Raw genomic sequence first — 19,746 nt, 5'->3', positions numbered from 1 at the left:
TATTTATTTTTCCAAGCAAATCAGTGAACTAATAGTTCAGAATCACCATGTTCTATTTTTGTTCAAAATATTTGATGCTCTTCATTTTGGGAACATATGGTTCTCTGTGCCGTGGACTTCAGGCTTGGCCAGACACCTTGTTCAGGACAGCAAAATGTGAAATAATCAGCTGAGTGACTCAGTTCATTATTACAGAAAGTAGAAATAGTTTCAATTACTTTTTTTTTAATCAACAAAATACTGTTTAGGGAAGAAGTAATGCCAATCAGTGTTAGTTCCGATCTAAAAGAGATCGTGTGATAGAATAAAACAAAAAAGTACAAAGAAAATTAACAGACTTAGTCATTATTGCTGGGGATGTGTACGATGCAAAGGCGAGAGATTACTGGGAAAAAAAAGCAATATTAAAGGTTATTAAAAAAATACTGTAAATGGTTACTTTAAGGAAGTCATGATTATATAATTATAGGCTGAGTGAAAAGACTCACCCCTCCAGAGGGACATCAGCAAGATGGCAAAATAGGAGATACCCCTGCACATGTTCTTCCCTGCCCCACAAGTAATCTGGTGGCCATCCACGGACAAAACTGCATTTGTGGGAGCTTTGGGATCCAGGTAAGAATTTGTAAAGCCTTGGTGGAGCCCAGGACTGAGAAGAACCAATTTGAGAAAGTAGGCCTGGGCCCAGGTGGGAGGCTTCCCAATCCTGGTCCTGGCTACTGACCCAGAAATAGCCAGGTCCCTCTGGGGACTCCATTATGGTTCTATCTGGCTTTGGTCCTGTCACCAGAACTACCTGCCAAGGGATCCAGGAAGAGTCACATCTATTTGTACCTCAATAGGCCTGCTGACCTTGGTCCCAGCTGTGGACTGTGCAGCAGCCCATGATGTAGTTCCAGTCCTTCTCAGCCCTGGTCATGGAGCAATCTTCCATGTACAGTGTCTTGTTAGAAGGCATGCTTCTCAGTGCTCCTGGAGGCAGACCTGCTGACCTCAGTCTATCTGTAGATCTTGAAGTGGCCCTGGAACCTGGCTCCAGGTGGGAGACATGTCTGTCTATGCATCCTGGAGGGGGCCTGGGACTTGGAGCCAGCTGTCTTCATCTGGGGTATAGAGCCAGTCCTATCTGTTAAGAACCTGTTCAGGAAACTGGTGGGTGTCACACCCATTCAAGCATCTAGTAACAGACTATCTGTGGACCAACCGCGGGTCCTGAAGTGGACCCTTGCCCCAGCACCAGACTTAACTGCCCCAGGTCTTAGAGGTGGTATATTTCCATGGGGACCACACAGGATCCACACCCAGCAGGTTCCACAGTAACAGGCCCACAAACTGTGGACCCAGCAGCAGCCACGTGATTCCTGTCATTGTCAACAACACCGTTTTTCTTCCTTTACTTAACTTTCTTCTTTGAAGCAAGAGTGTCATGGTTAAATTTGGAATTGTCAGGAAGAATAAAGGATGTGACAGAAAACACCAGACAGGATGGCTGGGACTACATACTAACCCATGGGATGTTCTCGACGAAGAATAACAACACCGGTTTCTGACACAGAAGTCATGTTAATAAGCCACAAGGAGGGAATATAATGAGGCAACTATGAAACAGCTAATATGAGGTTTGTAATGACTCCCATTAGCCCAGGAAAATGCAGTTAGCTTTGGTAGGAGAGGCCAAAAATGTGACAAGGCATTTATGAAAAACCTGAAGAATGTACAGCACTGGAGAGGAGTGCCCATGTGCTGAGAATCAAAATGAGTGACAGAGAAGAGGTGACTTTTGTGGGCGGCTGCAGACCAGCTCTTTGGCCCTTTTACTCACAGGACATTATGATCATTGGAGAAAACAAAACGGTTGTTTTGATTTTATTCTCTAAACACACTGTATTAGTTTCCCAGGGCTGCCAGAACAAATTACCACACGCTGAGGGCTGCAACAACTGCAGTTCATTGTCCTCAGGTCAAAAGTCTGAGAGCAAAGTGCTGCTTCCTCTCTAGTGCCACGAGGGAAGGTCTGTTCCAGGCTCGCATCTTTGGCCTGCAAATGGCCATCTTCCATGTCTCTTCACACAGCCTCCTCTGTCTCTGTGTGCCAACTTTCTCTTTTGATAAGGACGCTGATCACACTGGATGAAGGCCCACTCGAATGAACTCACTTTACCTCTGTGAAGACCCTAGTGTTCAAATAAAGGTCTATTCTAAAGTACTGGGGTTATTACTTCAACATACACATTTTGGGGGGACACAAGCCAACCTCTAACACGCACATTATTTTATGACACTGTGCCATGCACATTACACAGGCCTAGTCATCCTTGAAGGCTCATCAATCCATCTGTGAAGATGACCCCCAGCTCTGCCTTCCCTTCCCCACCTATCTACTTCTTGCCATGACTGACCCTGGATGCATTTCAGTGCAGCACTGTATCATTTCAGATGTTACCAGGAAGAGACCAGACACACAAGCAAACACGTGCAGACACGTGCGCGTGCGTGCGTGAGCGCACACACACACACACACACACACACACACACAAACACAGACTGGATTCATGCCATAGTCAACTAGCCCAGGGTACAGAAACTTACAGTCAGCACAGGACACAGAAGGCAGGAGCAGAGGCAGAGCACCTTGCTGTGGCCTTCCTTCGTTCCTGGTACATAAGCCAGTGACCTTGCCTGTGCTGGGTAATGAAGTGGATGATGGCCAATCCATTTCTCACAAGCACCTACCACACCGTTTAGAGGGCTATGTTGTCGACTTAGGGTTAGAGGCAGCTTATTAATCTTTGTATCTCTTGTCAATAGCACAGGACCTGGGACACAGTGGATTATCCAAAGGGTTCACTGAATGAATGGTAGAGGTTCAAGTCATCCTCCTTCCAAATCCACAGAAGTCAAGGAAACATTTAGCACACATCAACAACATGGGCTTGCTTCGCTGACAGCCATCCTGAGCTTCACCATTCTATTTAGGCTGTTCTGTCCCAAGACTCACTTTTGGACCCTTTCTAGAAACCCTCATCATTCTGCTTGGTATTCTTCTGGATCAACTTCCTTCTGTCAGGGAATTAAAGCTTATTTGAAACTACACACACACACACACACACACACACATCATACACACTGCTTCTAAAAATACATGTTTTCAAAAAAAGAATGTGTTTTTGTGAAAGACAGTTGATCCCAGTTTTCAATTTTGGCCAAGATAACGCTATCATTTGATGGATAAATGGTAGTTATCTTTCACTTCGGCTTCTACTGTTAACCTCAACAGTAGAAGGCTGCAGACAAGTAAGAAATACTTAAATAAAAAAATACTTAAATAAGCAAAAATGAAGTTAAAGCCACAGAGAAGATAAAAAATTATAATTATGATTAGGTAATTATCAAGCATCCACATTTAAGACATACCAAGTCTTAAAGAATCTGACAATAGCTAAGGGTTGGATCACTGATTTCCATGACTTGGCACTGTACTGCAGTCAGTGGTTATTATGGGGTATTCTGGGGGGAAATGTGATTTTTCTACTCTAGGTAGGAGGTATAACCAAAATGTCTTGTACTTCCCTCAATTACCCAGGCCATGAAAATTGTTTTAAATGTTTACATAAAATCTTGTTCATTATGGTTGAAAATATGCTGTGTAAGGAATATATTTTTGGAATAGTCTGTGAATTACTCCCTAGTAAACTGTCGGTGAAAGATTTTAAGTAAAGCGAGGAAAATTCATAAGGGACTATCAGTTCATTAAACAGTGTTGCAAATTAATTGAGGAATCACAGGCTCCTTTCTTTTCCATTCCCTTCAGGTGGATAAGTCTATATCTTAAGAAAAACGATTTATTTATTTATTTATCTATCTATCCATCTATCTATCTATTTATTTATTTCTCCTTGCACTCATTATTTAACAAATACTGCTTGAACATTCTCTATGGGCCAGTGATTATGTTAACATCTTCTCTAAAATACTTGCTATATACATTAGTTATGATGCCTTGGGCTTCACAAAACAGAAAACCCCAAGTCAAAGTTGCCTAATCAATAAAGAAACATTATTCTTTCACATGACAAGAAAGCAGCTCCAAAGTTAGTTAACTCAGTGACTCAAGGAGTCCGTGATTTCCCCCATTCATCAGCTCCGTGTTCTGCTAATGGCTCTTGAAATCACAAGTTGACTGCTGCTGTTCCAGGCTTTCTATGCAGACACATCAACGTCCAAAGGAAGTGAAGAGAGACTCCTTTGAAACATGAGTTTAAAGTTTTAGTTGGAGCAGGAGTGACCCGCTTATGAAACTCTATTTTCTGGGCCAAATGTTCTGAAGATGGGTAAACTACTTAAAACGAAGGCTGTATTAAACACATGAAAAGCACAATTGCTCTACTCAGACAATTCCTTCTCCTTTCCTTTGGCTGTGTCTGGAGAAAGGGCTTTGGGAACTGCAGTCTACAGGGAATTACTCCAGAGCTAGCTTGGAAAGAAAGGAGCAGAGGGAAGGAACCCCAAGCTGAAATCCCTGTAACAAAGATTAAAAGCAAATGTGAAGAATGTGTGCAAGACCATGCAACATTAGATGGAAACAAACGTGGAGAATATTTATAGTGAGAAAGGTATCAGTGATTATTTCGCTGTAGGGTGCTTTCAAAGTGTTGTCTTTAAAAGGAATGTTTACTAATGTTCTAAATAAAAAAGCTAAACTTATAAGAAAGAAAAAGAAAACCAAAAAATGGGAATAAACCTGTGTGGGCAGCAGGCTCTGCTCTGACTCTATGTGTACAACCCACAGCGGGCACTAATAAACGTGTGTTGGCCGGCCGGCTGACGGGAGGCTGAAATCATCGGGAATGAGGTTCAGTGATATGAGCAGGCAGCATACTGAAACTGAAAGCTCATTTCAAAAGCCCGAATAGGCAAATGTGAAGTTGTGAGGAGACAACAATCCATTATAAATCTGTTTATAATATAAATATAAATCTGTTTATTATAATCTGATTATAAATCACCCCAAATTCAATGAAGCCCTTCTTGAAACTTCATTCAGCTTTTACTACGTGCGAGTATACTGAGGCCATTTCACAAACGCTCACTGCTCTCTTTGTTCTAAGGCCGGTGCCGCAAACTCAAATGTCTTCAAGGGCCAAGGAAGTAGTGGAAATAAGGCAAGTGGGCTGAGTGGGGAGCATGGCAAACAAGAAGCACATGCTCTGTGTCTAAACACAGCATCTCAGCTCCAGCCAGTTATCCTCCTGCAGAAATGCAGGTCTGGTATGATCAGGCTTTCTAATTGTTTAGAAACTGGAAACAGATTTAAAAAACTTCTAATTTTTGAAATGACAGCTACTAATTTTTAAAAATCAAGCACTTTAGAGCAAACAAAATTTATTCATGGCGTGTAGGCTCTTAGCATGGAAATTCCCTTCTAAAACAGCTTCCTACAGTTTCAAATTGTTCCCATTATGTGTAGTTGTTTAAGATTTGGTGAAAACGTTCATGTTCTATTTAGCTGCCCTGTCCACACTTTTTGTAAACTTGGATGAAGTTCTCTTTCAACTTTTATCTTTTCACCGGGAAGTTGTAATTATTTTTAGTTAACTGAACTCTTTCCAGTGAATTTTGGTCTTTGTGTGTATCTGTCTGTGCAGAGGCAGAGACATGCTTCTTTCCTTGCATATTTTGGTTTGAGAGCAATGTGTCAATTTTCTGACCTCTATCAGTGGAGGATCAGAGGCAAATTATTTATGGTAGAGAAGAGCGCTATAAAGGACTCTAAATCAGCAATGATTGCTATTTTGTTCCCAAGTTACATCCCTTATTTTTTGTATTATATAAATGACTTGTTATAGTCTGGCTCTCATGCAAGACAGATGCAAACTGTGACATTCATCTCTGTACTCCCCACACCTGGCAAAATATGTGGAGTGTAGAAGTTGATGAACAAATATTTATTGTACTGAAATGAACTGCCTCACAGTGTCAAAATCCCTTAGTTGGCTCCCAAAGTCTCTTGTCATCTGACTTCAGCTTCACCTTTGGCTTATCCTCAAGGAGAGCCTGGATGATGACCAAATTCCTCTGGGAAATCAAGGTTCTTCCAGGACATTTTGAAATACACCGAAACAACTTTTCCTCCTTCTCTATCAACGGAAATCTACTGATTGTCAAAAATCCAACTTAAATCTTCCTTTCGTTGGGAATCCCATTCTATGACAGTGCATTAGTCCCATATCCAACAGATCATAAACCACCAGTCATGCTCACTGGAAAAGTCAGGACAATCTAATTCATTTGTTTCTATGAGAAATGCTTTTAACCCTCAAAAAGCACTGTTTGCCACTAATCAAGTTTATAAGGACAATGCTTCGCTACATTATGCCCCAAAGGGCATACATTAAAGGTCAAAACCTCAAAGGCCTGCAGAGGCCAGACAGGCAACAGAAATGGAAGAGTCCAATGTAAGAAAATTGGGAGCTGAATGACTATGGCAAAGTAGAATTCAAATATCCCACTCTTCCCTTCATGAGGCAATGCAAGGTCAGAGTTACCAGACTTGCTCATTTTCAACAGGCCAAAACCGTGGGAGCCAAACAAAACAGGTCTGTGGGCTGCCAGTTTTGACCTTGTGTAGAACACATTATTTTCCTAGAGTTTAAAGACTGTTTCCAAGTAAAACAGCAGAAGGCTACACACACACACACACAAATTGGAACTCACTACATGTACAAACTGTAGATCTATTAGGATCCAGTAAACTGCACCAGGCAAGTGTTTAGTGATGCCTCGCCAAAACCCTAAGCTCGAAAACACCTCCAGAAGAGCAAAAGCTTTCCTTTGGAAAGGCTCATCTGTGAGACTTTACACAACGACTGAAGTCTTAATCACATGGTTGCATCTTAAATACACATGTGTGGAAGAGGGCTGGTTTGGTTCTGCTAGAAAGAATGGAAGCCAGAAAGCTGCAATGGATTTTGACCAAACTAGACTGGTCTAGAAACACATCACTGTTTTTTTTTTAACAGAACCAAACACATGTTCACAGAGTTCATAACATCCCATGGGATTAAAATAAAAGAGGGTCCCAAAGTGCATTCTGGTTAATTTACTTCCTCAAGGTGACTTAATGTTATTTTTTTCTTTTTCTGTCCCACATTCCTTCCTTTCAGGAATTATCTCTAGAAATACGTATTTTTGTTGGAGCTGTCAGTTAAAGGGCTCTACGCTGATCCATGAAAGAACCCCACTTCTTGCATGTAATGGCTGGTCTGGAAGTACCCATGACTGAGGTCAGGCCAATAAAGGATCCTAGTTCAGAGATAAAGACCCTGGGGTGGGGTGAGACGGCAAGGTATAGGGACCATGTAGTTTGGGCTATCCCAGGATGAGGGAAAGCACATGTGAAGATATAATTTCAAAATGATGGAGAGAGAGATTCCTGATTGTATCATCAGAATACAGATCCCATCATGCCCGAGGCTATGCAAACATTGACCAGTAAGTAAACTTTCAATCTTAAGTTTGATTTGAGTTCTTATAGGTGATGACTGAGAGCCTTAGAAACATTTGTGGTATATTTTATTGAAGGAGAACATGGATCCAATTAAATTAATTTCAGAAACAGGCAGCTGAACTGTATGACTGCTTTCTGGCTCAACATATATTTACTTCACATTTTATGTTCTATTCACCTAAAGCCTCTAATATCAGCAAATAAACAGTTTCCTATTCTCATTTAAGTACGCTTTTTAAAATATGATTTCTGTACTATTGTATCAGTAATGCCATGCTTAGTACCAAAAATCTAAAGAATATAAAAAAGCAAAGAAATTACTCATTTCAGAAGTTAGGATTAAATTAACATGTCAGTCAAGTTTTATTTCCACACTATTGTGTATTCTTGGACACATACTGAATTTGATCATTTAGGGGAACTGTTTTCAGTACAAATTACAAATTTAAAAAGAAAAGGTGTGTTTATGTGTGTATGTAGTGAATCCCTGGTAAAGGTTTCATCTCTGGTATAACATAGAATCTTTGCATTTATCTGTGACAAGCGGTATTTTAGGAACCAGGATTTAGTTGAAAATGCATGATGAAGAGATTGCGTTGGGAATGTTCAATATGCCTGGGTCACGTGACAACGTCTTCCAGTGCATGTTAGAATCAGATTACTTGTGGGGCAGAAAGCGTGCTCACCTCCTCGTTCTCGATTTTGAGCGTGGCCAGTCGGGACTGTAGCTGCTGGTACCTGAGCATGAGCTCTGCCTGGACCGGCTGCTGGGCGCTGACCTGACACACCTGGTCGGGGGAATCAGAAACCACAGTTACAACAGGGCCATCGAGCTGGCCTCTAGAGGCATGGGATTCCTACTTAGATGCTGCCTGAGTCACACGGATCCCCTCTAGATTCCAGTGACATCTTTACTCTGAAGAGCCGCCTCAAAACTTCGGTGTTAAATACGAACTTGCTACATGAGTGGTGAGAGTGGAACGCAGCTGTGTGGCCTGGATACCACAGGGGAAGACGGCAGCTGTGAGAAGCTTCGCGAGATCTAAGAATGGGCCAGTTGCTGGAGAGGGAGCTCTAATGCTGATGTCTCACTGGTGGAATTTGGAATGACTACGGGGCAAGAGTGCAAAGGAGGACCCACATGAACCACACAGGCAAAAGGAGGGGAGGCGGCAGAGCCTACTGACTGCAGTCAGAGAGGACCGAGGTAGCTTACTTGCCCTCAGCTTCCTTCTCTGTGAAAAGGGGATACTAACATTTCCTACACCGTGGGGTCCTTGCAGGGATGAAATAAGCTCATGTACAGAGAGTACTTAGAACACTGCCTGGAACAGAGTAAAAACTCAGGAAATGTCACTATTAGCATCTTTCAACCATGGCTTGCCTTACCAGTATCAGCCAAATCATGGGATTCACCATGAATGTGAAGGCGCTACTTCTTGCAGTCTGTAGCAGAAACATATTTTGGCTCTGATCTCAATAATGGTTAAGGTCAAAATTAGAGCCTTTTAATTATATTATATTTAGTTATATTAAAATTGCACCAGAAACGAAGTTTCTTTTCATTTTCCTTGTCATAGAAATGCTCTTGGCACATGGGGGTTTCCTTTTATGGAGTCCCCAAAACATTACAGAGATCGCTGCTCCCTGGCAGAACCGGCCATAAAAAAAGGGGCAACCGACTCACTTTATTAAAAATGATAATAGTTAAAAAAAAAAATAAAGAAAGAAAGAAAAAAGAAAAACTGCTAACCCAATCACTTCTCTGTGCTATTTTATCCTTCTATGTTTGACATATCCATAACTGAAAAATTATAACAGTAATCATTTAGTTTTAGAAACATAACTTTGGGTGGGGTAAGCCACCTGCCTCTCAAATTCACATAAAAACCGCTTACTATTTTTTATTGAGTAATTTACTCTATCAGATCAAGCAAATATAAAATTGAGCTAGAAATACAGCAGGCACACGCCTATCTTACAAATCTTAACACTAGGTGTCTCAGAAAAAAAATGACACTAAAGAAATCTGTCGTCGCTATTGTATCTATTTTTAAAAACATACTGTCACCACGATAAGCTAATACTGAGTTTTTAATCTATGAGTATTGTTTTGCACAGCTGGAAGACCAAGTGCTAGCTAGCGTGCTCATTAATTGGTTCTTCTTGCTTTCCCGGCCGCAGACAATAAAATACAGCACTGCAACTCGTACACAGCTTAGATGGATATTCTTCTCTGGGTAAAATAGGACAGAAAGCTAAATTCATATACAGAACCTGAGATATATCATTTCTAATGCTCATTTTACCAGTTTGGAGACAACTGGAGTCTTAAAAAAATGTTCTGCATTTTCCTCCCTCTCTCCCATGCTCCTGTCATTTATAATTATTCTTCTTTATGGGGATCTTTAAATGAAGATTATCAGAAATCTTCAGAGAGATTCTACTGGGCCAGCAAAATGTTTCCCTTTGAATTTAGATCTGAATGTCTAGAGGTGGAGGAAGGACTAACTATCCTGAGACAGTATAGTGCTTACAACTGAGTTTGTCCATAGGGTTGGCCTCTGCAGGCATCTGAGTGCTAGACCCTTGCTTTAAAAGGTGGTTGCAGCTGGGGATGGGGCAGGATGGGGCACGGGAAGGTGGTGGTGGCTGATCTTAGGACATAACTAGCTAAGATCCCAAACAAAGGCAGGAGAGAGAACACAACTGGGAATTCTGACAACTCTTAGGTTGAAGCAGGTGAAGAGTAACTAATATAATGAAAGGACAATTCATTAGTTTTAAAACAATCAATTACTGACCTCATCACCCATGTGAGACTGAAACTCAAATTTCATTGGTGGACAGAATGCGGCAGGGTACATCTCCATGAATCTCTGCTTATCGCTCCTGGGCTCCAAATTGTCAACTGCATTCTCAATAATGTCTAAGCCTTCATGTCTGGAAGTTTCAAGATTATACTCTGCAGAGAGATATGTTCTCAGGGCTCTGTTCAGACTTGCATGGTAGCCAAGATCACAGCACTTAAAAACATAAAACAATACCATATATAAAAATTAACTCAAACTGAATCAAAGACCTACATGTGACAGCAACAACTATAAAATTCTTAGAGGAAAACATAGGGGTAAACCTTCATGATCTTGCATTAGGCATTGGTTTCTTGGATAAGGCATCAAAAGTACAAGTAAAAAAAGAAAAAATAGATTTCATAAAATTTGAAGACTTTTGTGCTTCAAGGGCACTATCAAGTAAAAAGATAACCTACAGAATGGGAAATTTTTTGTAAGCCATGTATTTGATTTAAAAAAAATTGTATTTAGAATATATAAAGAAATCCTACAACTCAATAATGAAAAGACAAATAGTGCAACTAAAAAATGAGCAATGGAACTGGACAGACATTTCCCAAAAATCATATACGAATGGTCAACAAGCACATGGAATGATGCTCAACATCATTAGTCCTCAGGAAAAGCAAATTAAAACCACTTCGCACCCACTAGTAGGGTTTTAATAAAGAAGACAGATAACAGGCATTGAGGAGGATGTAGGGAAATTGGAATCTTTTATATGCTGCTAATGGGAATGTGAAATATTGTAGCCTCTTTGGAAAAGTCTGGCAGTTCATCAGAGAGTGAAACACAGAGTTAGCATATGACTTGGCAGTTCCATTCCTAGTATATATATAGAAGGAAAATAAAAACAAATTTTCACACAAAAAAACTTGTACGTGAGTGTTTATAGCAGCATTATTACTAATAGCTGAAAAGCAGAAACAATCTAAATGTCCAACTAAAAAGTAAACAAAATGAAATGTTATCTGGTCGTAACAAGAAGGGAGTGCGGATACATGCCACGACATGTAGGATCAACCTTGAAAAGTTAAAATGTTAAGTGAAAGAAACCAGCCCTCAGAGACCACACCTTATAGGATTCCATTTATAGGAAATGTCCAGAATAGGTAAATCTATAGAGATAGAAGGTAGATTAGTGGTTGCTAGGGGATGGAGGACCTGGAGGGTGGTGACTAAGGGGTATAGGATTTCTTTTTGGAGTAATGAAAATGTTCTGTAATAGATCATGGTGATGGCTACATAAATTTGAATATGCTAAAAGCCAATTGTAGACTTTTTAATGAATGAATTATATGGTATATGAATAATATCTCAAGAAACCTGTCAAAAAATAAAAGAGGCAAAACAAAATACTGAAAGGAAATAATGAAAAAAATACCATTTAAATTTGTTCATGCTTATTGAGACTATGATTAATTGAAATCTTTGTAGGATGCAAACACACTAACTGTGATATTTTGGATTTGTATAATTTATTGGTAACTCCATAATAATTTGTACTCTTTCAGAAGTGAGAAGAACAGGTATGAATCTGCCAAAAAAGTTCAGGAATAATGTCTTCTTTCTTATCCCTAGAAAAAAAATCATAAATAAGAAACGACTGCCAAAGTCCTTTCACTGGAGATAGAATTTTGGGATTCTTAAATTTTCATTACCTTTAATTTGTATTTGCATTTATCTTTTTCATGTTGCATTTTAAGAGAATATAACTGAAATAATATAACTCTGGGTACTGGTCAGTTATAAATTACTGAAAGAATTTTACATTTGTACATAGATATAATATAAATCTTTTAAAGAGGAAGTGGTCTATAAAGGTACAAAACCAGGTCATTCTTATACTGTTCTAATGCAATTCAATCAATTCAGTTTGATTCAATTCAAACCACTAATTGGCCATCTATTAGGTGTCTGGAAATTTGCTAGGCTCCAGGAATATGAAGATTGGAATACAGTAAAATATAACCTCCATTTTCAAGGAATTTGCATATAAGTTGTTCATTACTTTGCTGCTAAGAGGTAGTAGAGGGGCACAAAGGAAGTAACCTCAGTACAAAGGACGCACCCACCAGGATAGGAACCAACAGAATGGCCTTTACGAAGGCACAGATTCAATTCTACCCTATCCTCCAATTTCAGAATTATTAAATTTCGGACTTTTCTGTAGAGATATTCTAAAATCTTGCTTTTCAAAGTGTGGTCTGTAGACCATTAGCATCGCCTAGAACGTGCTAGAAATGCAGAATCTTGGGCCTCAGCCCTGACCTGCTGAATTAGAATCTAAAGTTTAAAAAAAAAAAAATCCATAGATGTTTATATGCACATTAAGGTTTGAGAAGCACCACACTAAAACATCAATTAAAAAAAAGATCCCATAACCCTGTCCACTGGGAGTGCTATTTCTCTGAGTGGGCAAGAGAATCAATGTGAGTAAGTATTATTTGATTTAAAAAAGCAGAGAGAAGCTGCCTTATCACAATTACAAATACAAGCAAAATACAATTGTGAAATGTGGCAGTCTCATCATTGGTACATTTTCAGTGGAATCAGCTGCACTTGAATATAGAGAATAATTTCCAGTTAATTAAAAAATTCTAGGCTCATATGAGCCTATTTCATTTGCTCCTCGAAATTCATAAAGGTTCCGTGTAGCCATTTTATATACAACAGAGGGACTGAATCATTCCACCTTCCAGTAATACCTCGTCTTGTGCAAACACGAACGGGTAAAGGAAATGGCCTAGTTTCTTTGAAATGTACTTATGCTTCAGAACACCCCACTATTCCGAAAGAAGACAAGTTCGGCTTGATAATAATGAAGCAGATCACATAAGCTGCTTTATTTTATGAGTACTGGATCCCAATGGGAGTACATAGAAAATTGATACTAAGGAAAGAAACAACCTAGAGAAAAGGCTCCCCTCTAAACTGAGTCTCTTTTCAGCTTAGAAAGGAAGAAAGAGAGGAAGAACAAAGGAAAAAGAGGAAAAAAAAAATAAAGAAATTCAACCCCAACTACCTAACTGAAGTAGGAAAAAACACATGCTAAGTTTTTATTATTCCCGGACTTAAACCACTCTGTTCCTCAAATTTCTAAGAGTTGCTTCTTTGGGGAGTAAACGTCACAATCCCAACAGTCCTGTGCCTTCCTCCACATTCAGGTTACCCAGGTGGATTTGGTGGCACAGGACCTAGCAAGGTAGCTGCTTTCCCTGGTGGTTTCCTAACAGGGTGCAGAGAAGTAGGCATGAGGCTTTGTAGCCAGTCCAGGGGGCCCCCCAGGTGTCTTCCGGACTTGAATGCTATACCCCAGGTGGAGGTTTCTGTGATGTGCTTGATGGACAATTTCCATCTTTGATCCCTACAGAGCTTATCAGTCCGGAAAGTTACTTAATTAGCATGACTCTGTTACTTCTGATATGCAATGTTTTCTATGCTCTAGGTTTTTCAAGTGTCCTGGACTTTAAAGGAAACACGAATAAAATTTTTATTCAAGGTCTCCTGGGACAGCAAGGCTGTCACAGAATCGTCTTTTCTCTGAACTGGATGCTAAAATGACACTGGCTATGTTAAGATTCACGATACTTGGTTAAAAGGCCTCAAGTAATTCTATGGAGGTTATGAATTATTAATGACAGTATGAAAGACCAGCCTCTGCACAGAGTTGAGTTATAACCCAAGTGCATTTAATGATGCAAATACATAAGAAACCAGTAAGACATTTTATGAAAACAAAACAGTGCTCTTCTGAATGGATGAAAAACTGAATGGGTACATAAAATTATGGATTAAAACTGGGGAAGGAAAGAGTATTGGAAGTAGAAGGGCATTTTTTGGTTTTGTTTTGTTTTTTAATATTCTAACAGCTGCCAAGATAGATCTCACTAGGTATTATTAGTCTAAATCGCCACAGTAAGCTAACTTCTTTAGGCAAAAGGGTTGCAAATCGTATCAAAAATAAAGATGAAATTCAGGTTTTGAGGACTGTGACAAATTCTTTGACTTGTTCCAAAGGCTGCGGGGCAGCTGAAAGATTCTTGGTGGTTTTACAGTCACATATAAATATCATAGCTATTCAGGGAGATAACCTTTGTTTATTTGTTTGCATATACTCTTACGACATAAGTAGTCCTACTGGGTAGAAGTCTGGTCCAAGATGGGAGTGAAGACGATGGAACGCCAATGGAAACAAGTCCCACACATGTGCTTCCACAACAGTAATAGCCAATGTCATTTGCAGGGCAGCCGTGGAAGTGGCTGGAAGGCAGCCCCAAGCTCCATGTGACTACAGAATTAAACAGTTGTCATGAGGATGGAAAGGGAGGGAACTCTTCTGTGGCAGTATTCCATCTTAACTTCATCATTGCTGCCACTATCTGAGAGGCTTCCATGATCTTTTGTCCTGGGTTCCATCTCTGGCTTTTCAGTAAGCTTTGGCTTTGACCCTTCCAGAGCCATGGACATTGGGTAAAGACTTGATCTACCCCTTGTTTTGGGTCTTTCTACAATAGTGCAACCCAAGAAAACAACTGCAAAAACAGCTTTCACATAACCATGGGTAGGCTTTCCAAGGGCCAGAAATAGGTAACTTCACAGCTTTTACTGCAAATGAAGAAAGCTGACTTCTGAATAAATTACCTCTGTCCCTTAGTATTTTCCTCTCTAGCTATTCAGTGCTTCACCTCAGAAACCACAAACTTGTTTTGTGAGAGATGGGCATCTCAAGGGACTGAACTGGATGTTTAAAATTCTACCGGCATCCTTCAGACACCTGCTCTCATGTCTGGGTTCCCGATTGTCCATGCAGAGCTGACAATTTAATTCTCACTGCTGCTTTAGTAACCACAGCCCAACATTCAGCCAAACTTGTTTTGAGTTTCTTTTGTGCAATGAAACTGTCAAAATGGTACACTGAAATGGATACAAAGTAGGAAATAGGAGGAGAACAGAGGTTGCATATGCCCAAGCCAGTGAGGAGGACTGATAATCATTTGTGGCCTAATGCTGCTCCCACTCCCACGGGCAATCACTTCTCTCAGAGGAGCTGCCACCAGATGCGTTCTTCCCCAGGCCACATCTCTATCACTACTCTGAGTCACGTCACAAAGGAGATGAGAGAAGAAATAAAAGCAAGCCCAAACAGACAGGTTGGCTGTTAGATGCTATGGAGAAGACAGAAAAACTGGGAGTGCTGGGGGAAAGGGTGTTACTCCTTTTTATAGGGCAGCTGGGTGCAAAGTGAATGAAGAGAAGGGCTCTGTCTAGTGAAGCTGTAGAAGAATGTTCTAGACAAAAAGTAGAAAGGCCCAAGGCAAGAAATAGCTTACTGGGTCTGGGGAACAGAAAGGCCAATGTAGCCACAACAGAGTAACTAAAGGAGAAGCTGGAACACACGACACAGAGTGGCAGGTGGGCAGTCCACATGGGTCTTGGTGAAGAGTTTAGATATTATTCTGAAGACAATGGGAGGCCTTTGGAGCGTTTTAAATCGGGATTGACAGGTCTAGTTTATCTTTCTTAATATACTGGCTGCTTGGGAAGAGAATGGATTACTGATTATTACTGGAAGTGGGGCGGCATCTTGGAAAGCTAAGTACAGGCAGGAGATGGAGAGCTTTGTTTCAGAGACAGTACGAGCAGCAAGAAACAGCAAGGTCTGGGATGTTTAGGAGGTAGTGATGAGAGGATTGGCTGATGGATCTCTATGTGGGAAATGAAGGAACTGGGTTTTCGCTTTGCACAAATGGGTGGAAAGGTGTGCCACTTACTGAGGAGTAAAAAATGGTTATGAAAAAGTTATGTGTATGGAGAATGAGGACAATAATGGGGGCAATTGGGTATAAAAAGTTGAGTGTATGACATATGACAAGTTCAAGGTACCTATTAGACATCTGAGTAGAGATGTCCAGTAGGCAGCTGGACATACAAATCTAAGTCCTGGGCGATGATTAAGGCAGGTGATAAAAATCTAGGAGCCATCACATAGCAGTTAAGGCAAGGGACCGAGAGGTGGAAAGCCAAGGATCACGCTTTGGCCATTTCAACATTCCGAGGTCCAGCCAAGATGGAACTTAGAGGAGCTATGCTGCAGGTAGAAAGCAGGTGGGTGCAGTTTCATTTAACAAAAGCCCATGGCATCTCCATTGGAAGGAACTTTTAAAGCCATCTACTTCAGTCATCCAACTCATTTCAGTTTTTAAATACACCTTCAATCACAAAGGGATAAAAACTCACATAAATCAATTTCCATGATAACTCTACTATCCTAACCCATTTACCATGATCTCTCTATCATCTTCCTAATAAGAGTTCAGGGGACTGCAGTATCACAATTTGGCGGGTTTTCATGGCTAAATCGAAATACCATTATGCATGGGGATAAGTCAAACTAATTAAGAAAAATCTAAACTCTGAATAAGTTGCTTTTTAATTAAACACATGTCTCTGGAGACAAAAGGATAAGGCTAAAAGCTTTAGGACAGCTGATTACTTAGACATGATAAAGTAAACACGGCATGGAGTATATGATGTAATCTAATTTCAATTTCATTCTGTATAAATGGCTAATAAAATGCATGACAGGTATCTTCACCAAGAAAATGAGCTGCAGTACGGGATTATTCTATAGCAGTATTCTGTAACAGTTACAAAGATTTATCCTTCAAACTCTAAAGTGACCTGCAAACTTTTACAGGGAGTAACTGGAAACCATGAAACTCTACTAAAAGGATAACAAATACTTTATTATCACTGGGCAGATGCTCTGGGACAAAGCACCAATGGAATTCTGCTGCTGAGAACTCTGTTTCTCTGAACGCGTTTTGAGGGTGGGTAGGTGTGGAACTGGACTGAAAGAGGCTACATTACCAGCTATTTGAGGAATTCTAGATATAGAGAATGGTGAATTTGATTGCACACCTAGGATTATGGGAAATAATACTTGTACTGTCCTCTTGGCAAATTATAATCACTTGAAAATCTCAGCATTCAGTTATAAATATTTGTTGCCTGCATGATTTTTCTTCTGGGTTGTAAAGCTTGTAATGCATCTCGATTCTAAACAGAATTAGTTACAGCCTTTTTTGCACTTACTTTTGGAGATAATAATGATTACAGAAGTGAAACCTATGATTTATAAAACTACAATCTATTTTCCTTTATAATTATGCCTTTATTCTCCCAAATGAATTAAATTTCCTTTGGCCAATATTTGTAATATATTTCTTATAATTTGTACTTATTCTTTTTATTTTTTATCTTTTTTAAAGATTTCACTTATTTATTTGACAGAGAGAGAGATCACAAGTAGGCAGAGAAGCAGGCAGAGGTGGGGGGGAAGCAGGCTCCCCACGGAGCAGAGAGTCCGATGTGGGGCTTGATCCCAGGATCCTGAGACCATCACCTGAGACCACTGAGCCACCCAGGCACCCTGTAATTATTTTTCTTAAAAAAGATTTATTTATTTGAGAGAGAGAGAGAATGTAAGAGCATGTGAGTGGGGGGAGAGGGAGAGAGAGAGAGAATCTTAAGCAGACTCCCCACTGAGCTTCTCCCGGCTTGATCCCACAACCCCAAGACCACGACTAAGCTGAAATTAAGAGTCCGACACTCAACCAACTAAGCCCCCCAGGTGCCCCAAATTCGTATTTCGTCTTCAAGTGACATAATAAACATCCTTTTTTGTTGTGAAAATAACTCTCTATTCCACTTCCTACCTGATTTCAAATTAAGAGATTGTTACGCTACAAACTAAAATTTACCCAGGACCTTCTTCTACCTTATTAATTTGTACTCCAAAAAAGCATTTTCCTGACTGAGGTAAATTATAGCTCCGCTTTAAGTTCCAATTTAGTATATTTCCAATTTCTAGGATCTAAACCCAAAAAGTTTTAGAATACCCAGTTTGTTGCAAGGGGCAAAAATGTTAACTATCTGATGGAGTAATCAGAGTCACATCATCCAAGCCAGTGATCAATTTTAGCATCACTACTGGTGGGTTAAGACACAGCAACATCAGCAATGGTGTGATCTGTTGCAAAGTGCTTAATTTGAACTCATCAAATCATTATATAATGTTCACTTTGTAGGAAATACAGGAAACAGAGAAACAGGCTAACTGACACGGCAAAGAATAGAGACAAATCCAGAAGCTGAGATGTTCTGAGGGACAACTGTTCCTGACTCTTCAACAAGGGACTTTGTTAGATTAAAAAAAAAAAAAAAAAAAAAAAGACTAATGGAACACATCACCCAGTTGCAATGTGTGATCCTAAATTTCATCCAGTCTAGACACACTAGCTGTGAACTGTTTTTTGGGGGGATCATAAAGAGGAATATGGTCTGGCTATTAGAGGAGTTCAGAATTTTCTGAAATGGAAAGATGGGATCAATGATTGAAAAAAGTAGGTTAAAAAGCTGTATGTAAAATATGATTTCATACTCTTCTGATATAAAAATGTACATGTATGTGGACACAAAAAAGTCTACATGTTAACAGTGATGATCTGAGGTGGTAAGAATGTGATCATGTCATTTTTGCTTATAATTTTTTTCCTAATTTTCTACAATGTACATATACTAATTTTGTGATAATAAAAAGACTGGCTTTAAAATACAAATTCTAGGGGCCTGGGTGGTTCAGTCAAATGTCTGCCTTCAGCTCAGGTCATGATCTCAGGGTTCTGGGATTGAGACCCACACTGGGCTCCCTGCTCAGTAGGAGTCTGCTTCTTCCTCTCCCTCTGCCCTCTCACCCACTCATGCCCATGCCCTTTTCTCTCTCTCAAATAAATAAATAAAATCTTATAAAAAATAAATAAATAATAAAATACAAATCCTATGGAAAGTCATATGGAAAATTCATATGACTTTAAAAAATTTTTTTTGTTTTTATTTTTATTTTTTTTACTTTTTTTTTTTTTTTTTAAATACCAATAGATCCATTTATCACAGTCTATCCCAGGAAATTTGTAAGAAAAGAGACAGATTACTGACATCAGTAGAAACCAAGGGAAATGAGAGGTGTATATAAAGGTCTCAATTTGAATTCTTATTTATATTGCTTTGATTCAGTCAAGACACATTTAGTTATCTTCCATTTCATTTCACATATAAAATGTTAAGCATTAAAAACCTTGTCTTATTATCATATGATCTTTCTGATATGAGGAATCTGAGAGGCAGGGCAGGGGGTTGTGGGGGGTAGGGAAGGAAAAAATGAAACAAGATGGGATGGGAGGGAGACAAACCATAAGAGATTCTTAATCTCCCGAAACAAACTGAGGGTTGCTGGGGGGTGGGGGGGTAGGGAAGGGTGGCTGGGTAATGGACGTTGGGGAAGGTATGTGCTATGGTGAGTGCTGTGAAGTGTGTAAGCCT

General features: G+C 39.8%; 1 protein-coding gene across 2 annotated transcripts in view; it reads right to left on the bottom strand.

The window, feature by feature from the left end:
• SRGAP1 (SLIT-ROBO Rho GTPase activating protein 1) overlaps positions 1 to 19,746 on the bottom strand; it is a gene marked incomplete at its 3' end in the record, with an annotated part of 269,007 nt that overhangs the window by 57,708 nt on the left and 191,553 nt on the right. For both annotated transcript variants that reach the window (XM_080811741.1, XM_080811742.1), the window contains exons 7-8: positions 10,312 to 10,533; positions 8,194 to 8,295 (exon numbers count right to left, since the gene is read on the bottom strand). In XM_080811741.1, coding sequence (XP_080667867.1) covers positions 8,194 to 8,295; positions 10,312 to 10,533 — 324 coding nt within the window. The remainder of the gene's footprint in view (positions 1 to 8,193; positions 8,296 to 10,311; positions 10,534 to 19,746) is intronic.

This window comes from Martes martes (genome assembly GCF_963455335.1).
Source record: "Martes martes genome assembly, chromosome: 8".
Lineage (NCBI taxonomy): Eukaryota > Metazoa > Chordata > Mammalia > Carnivora > Mustelidae > Martes > Martes martes.
Note: the sequence above shows the minus strand (reverse complement) of the source record. Positions and strands in the feature narration are given on the sequence as shown.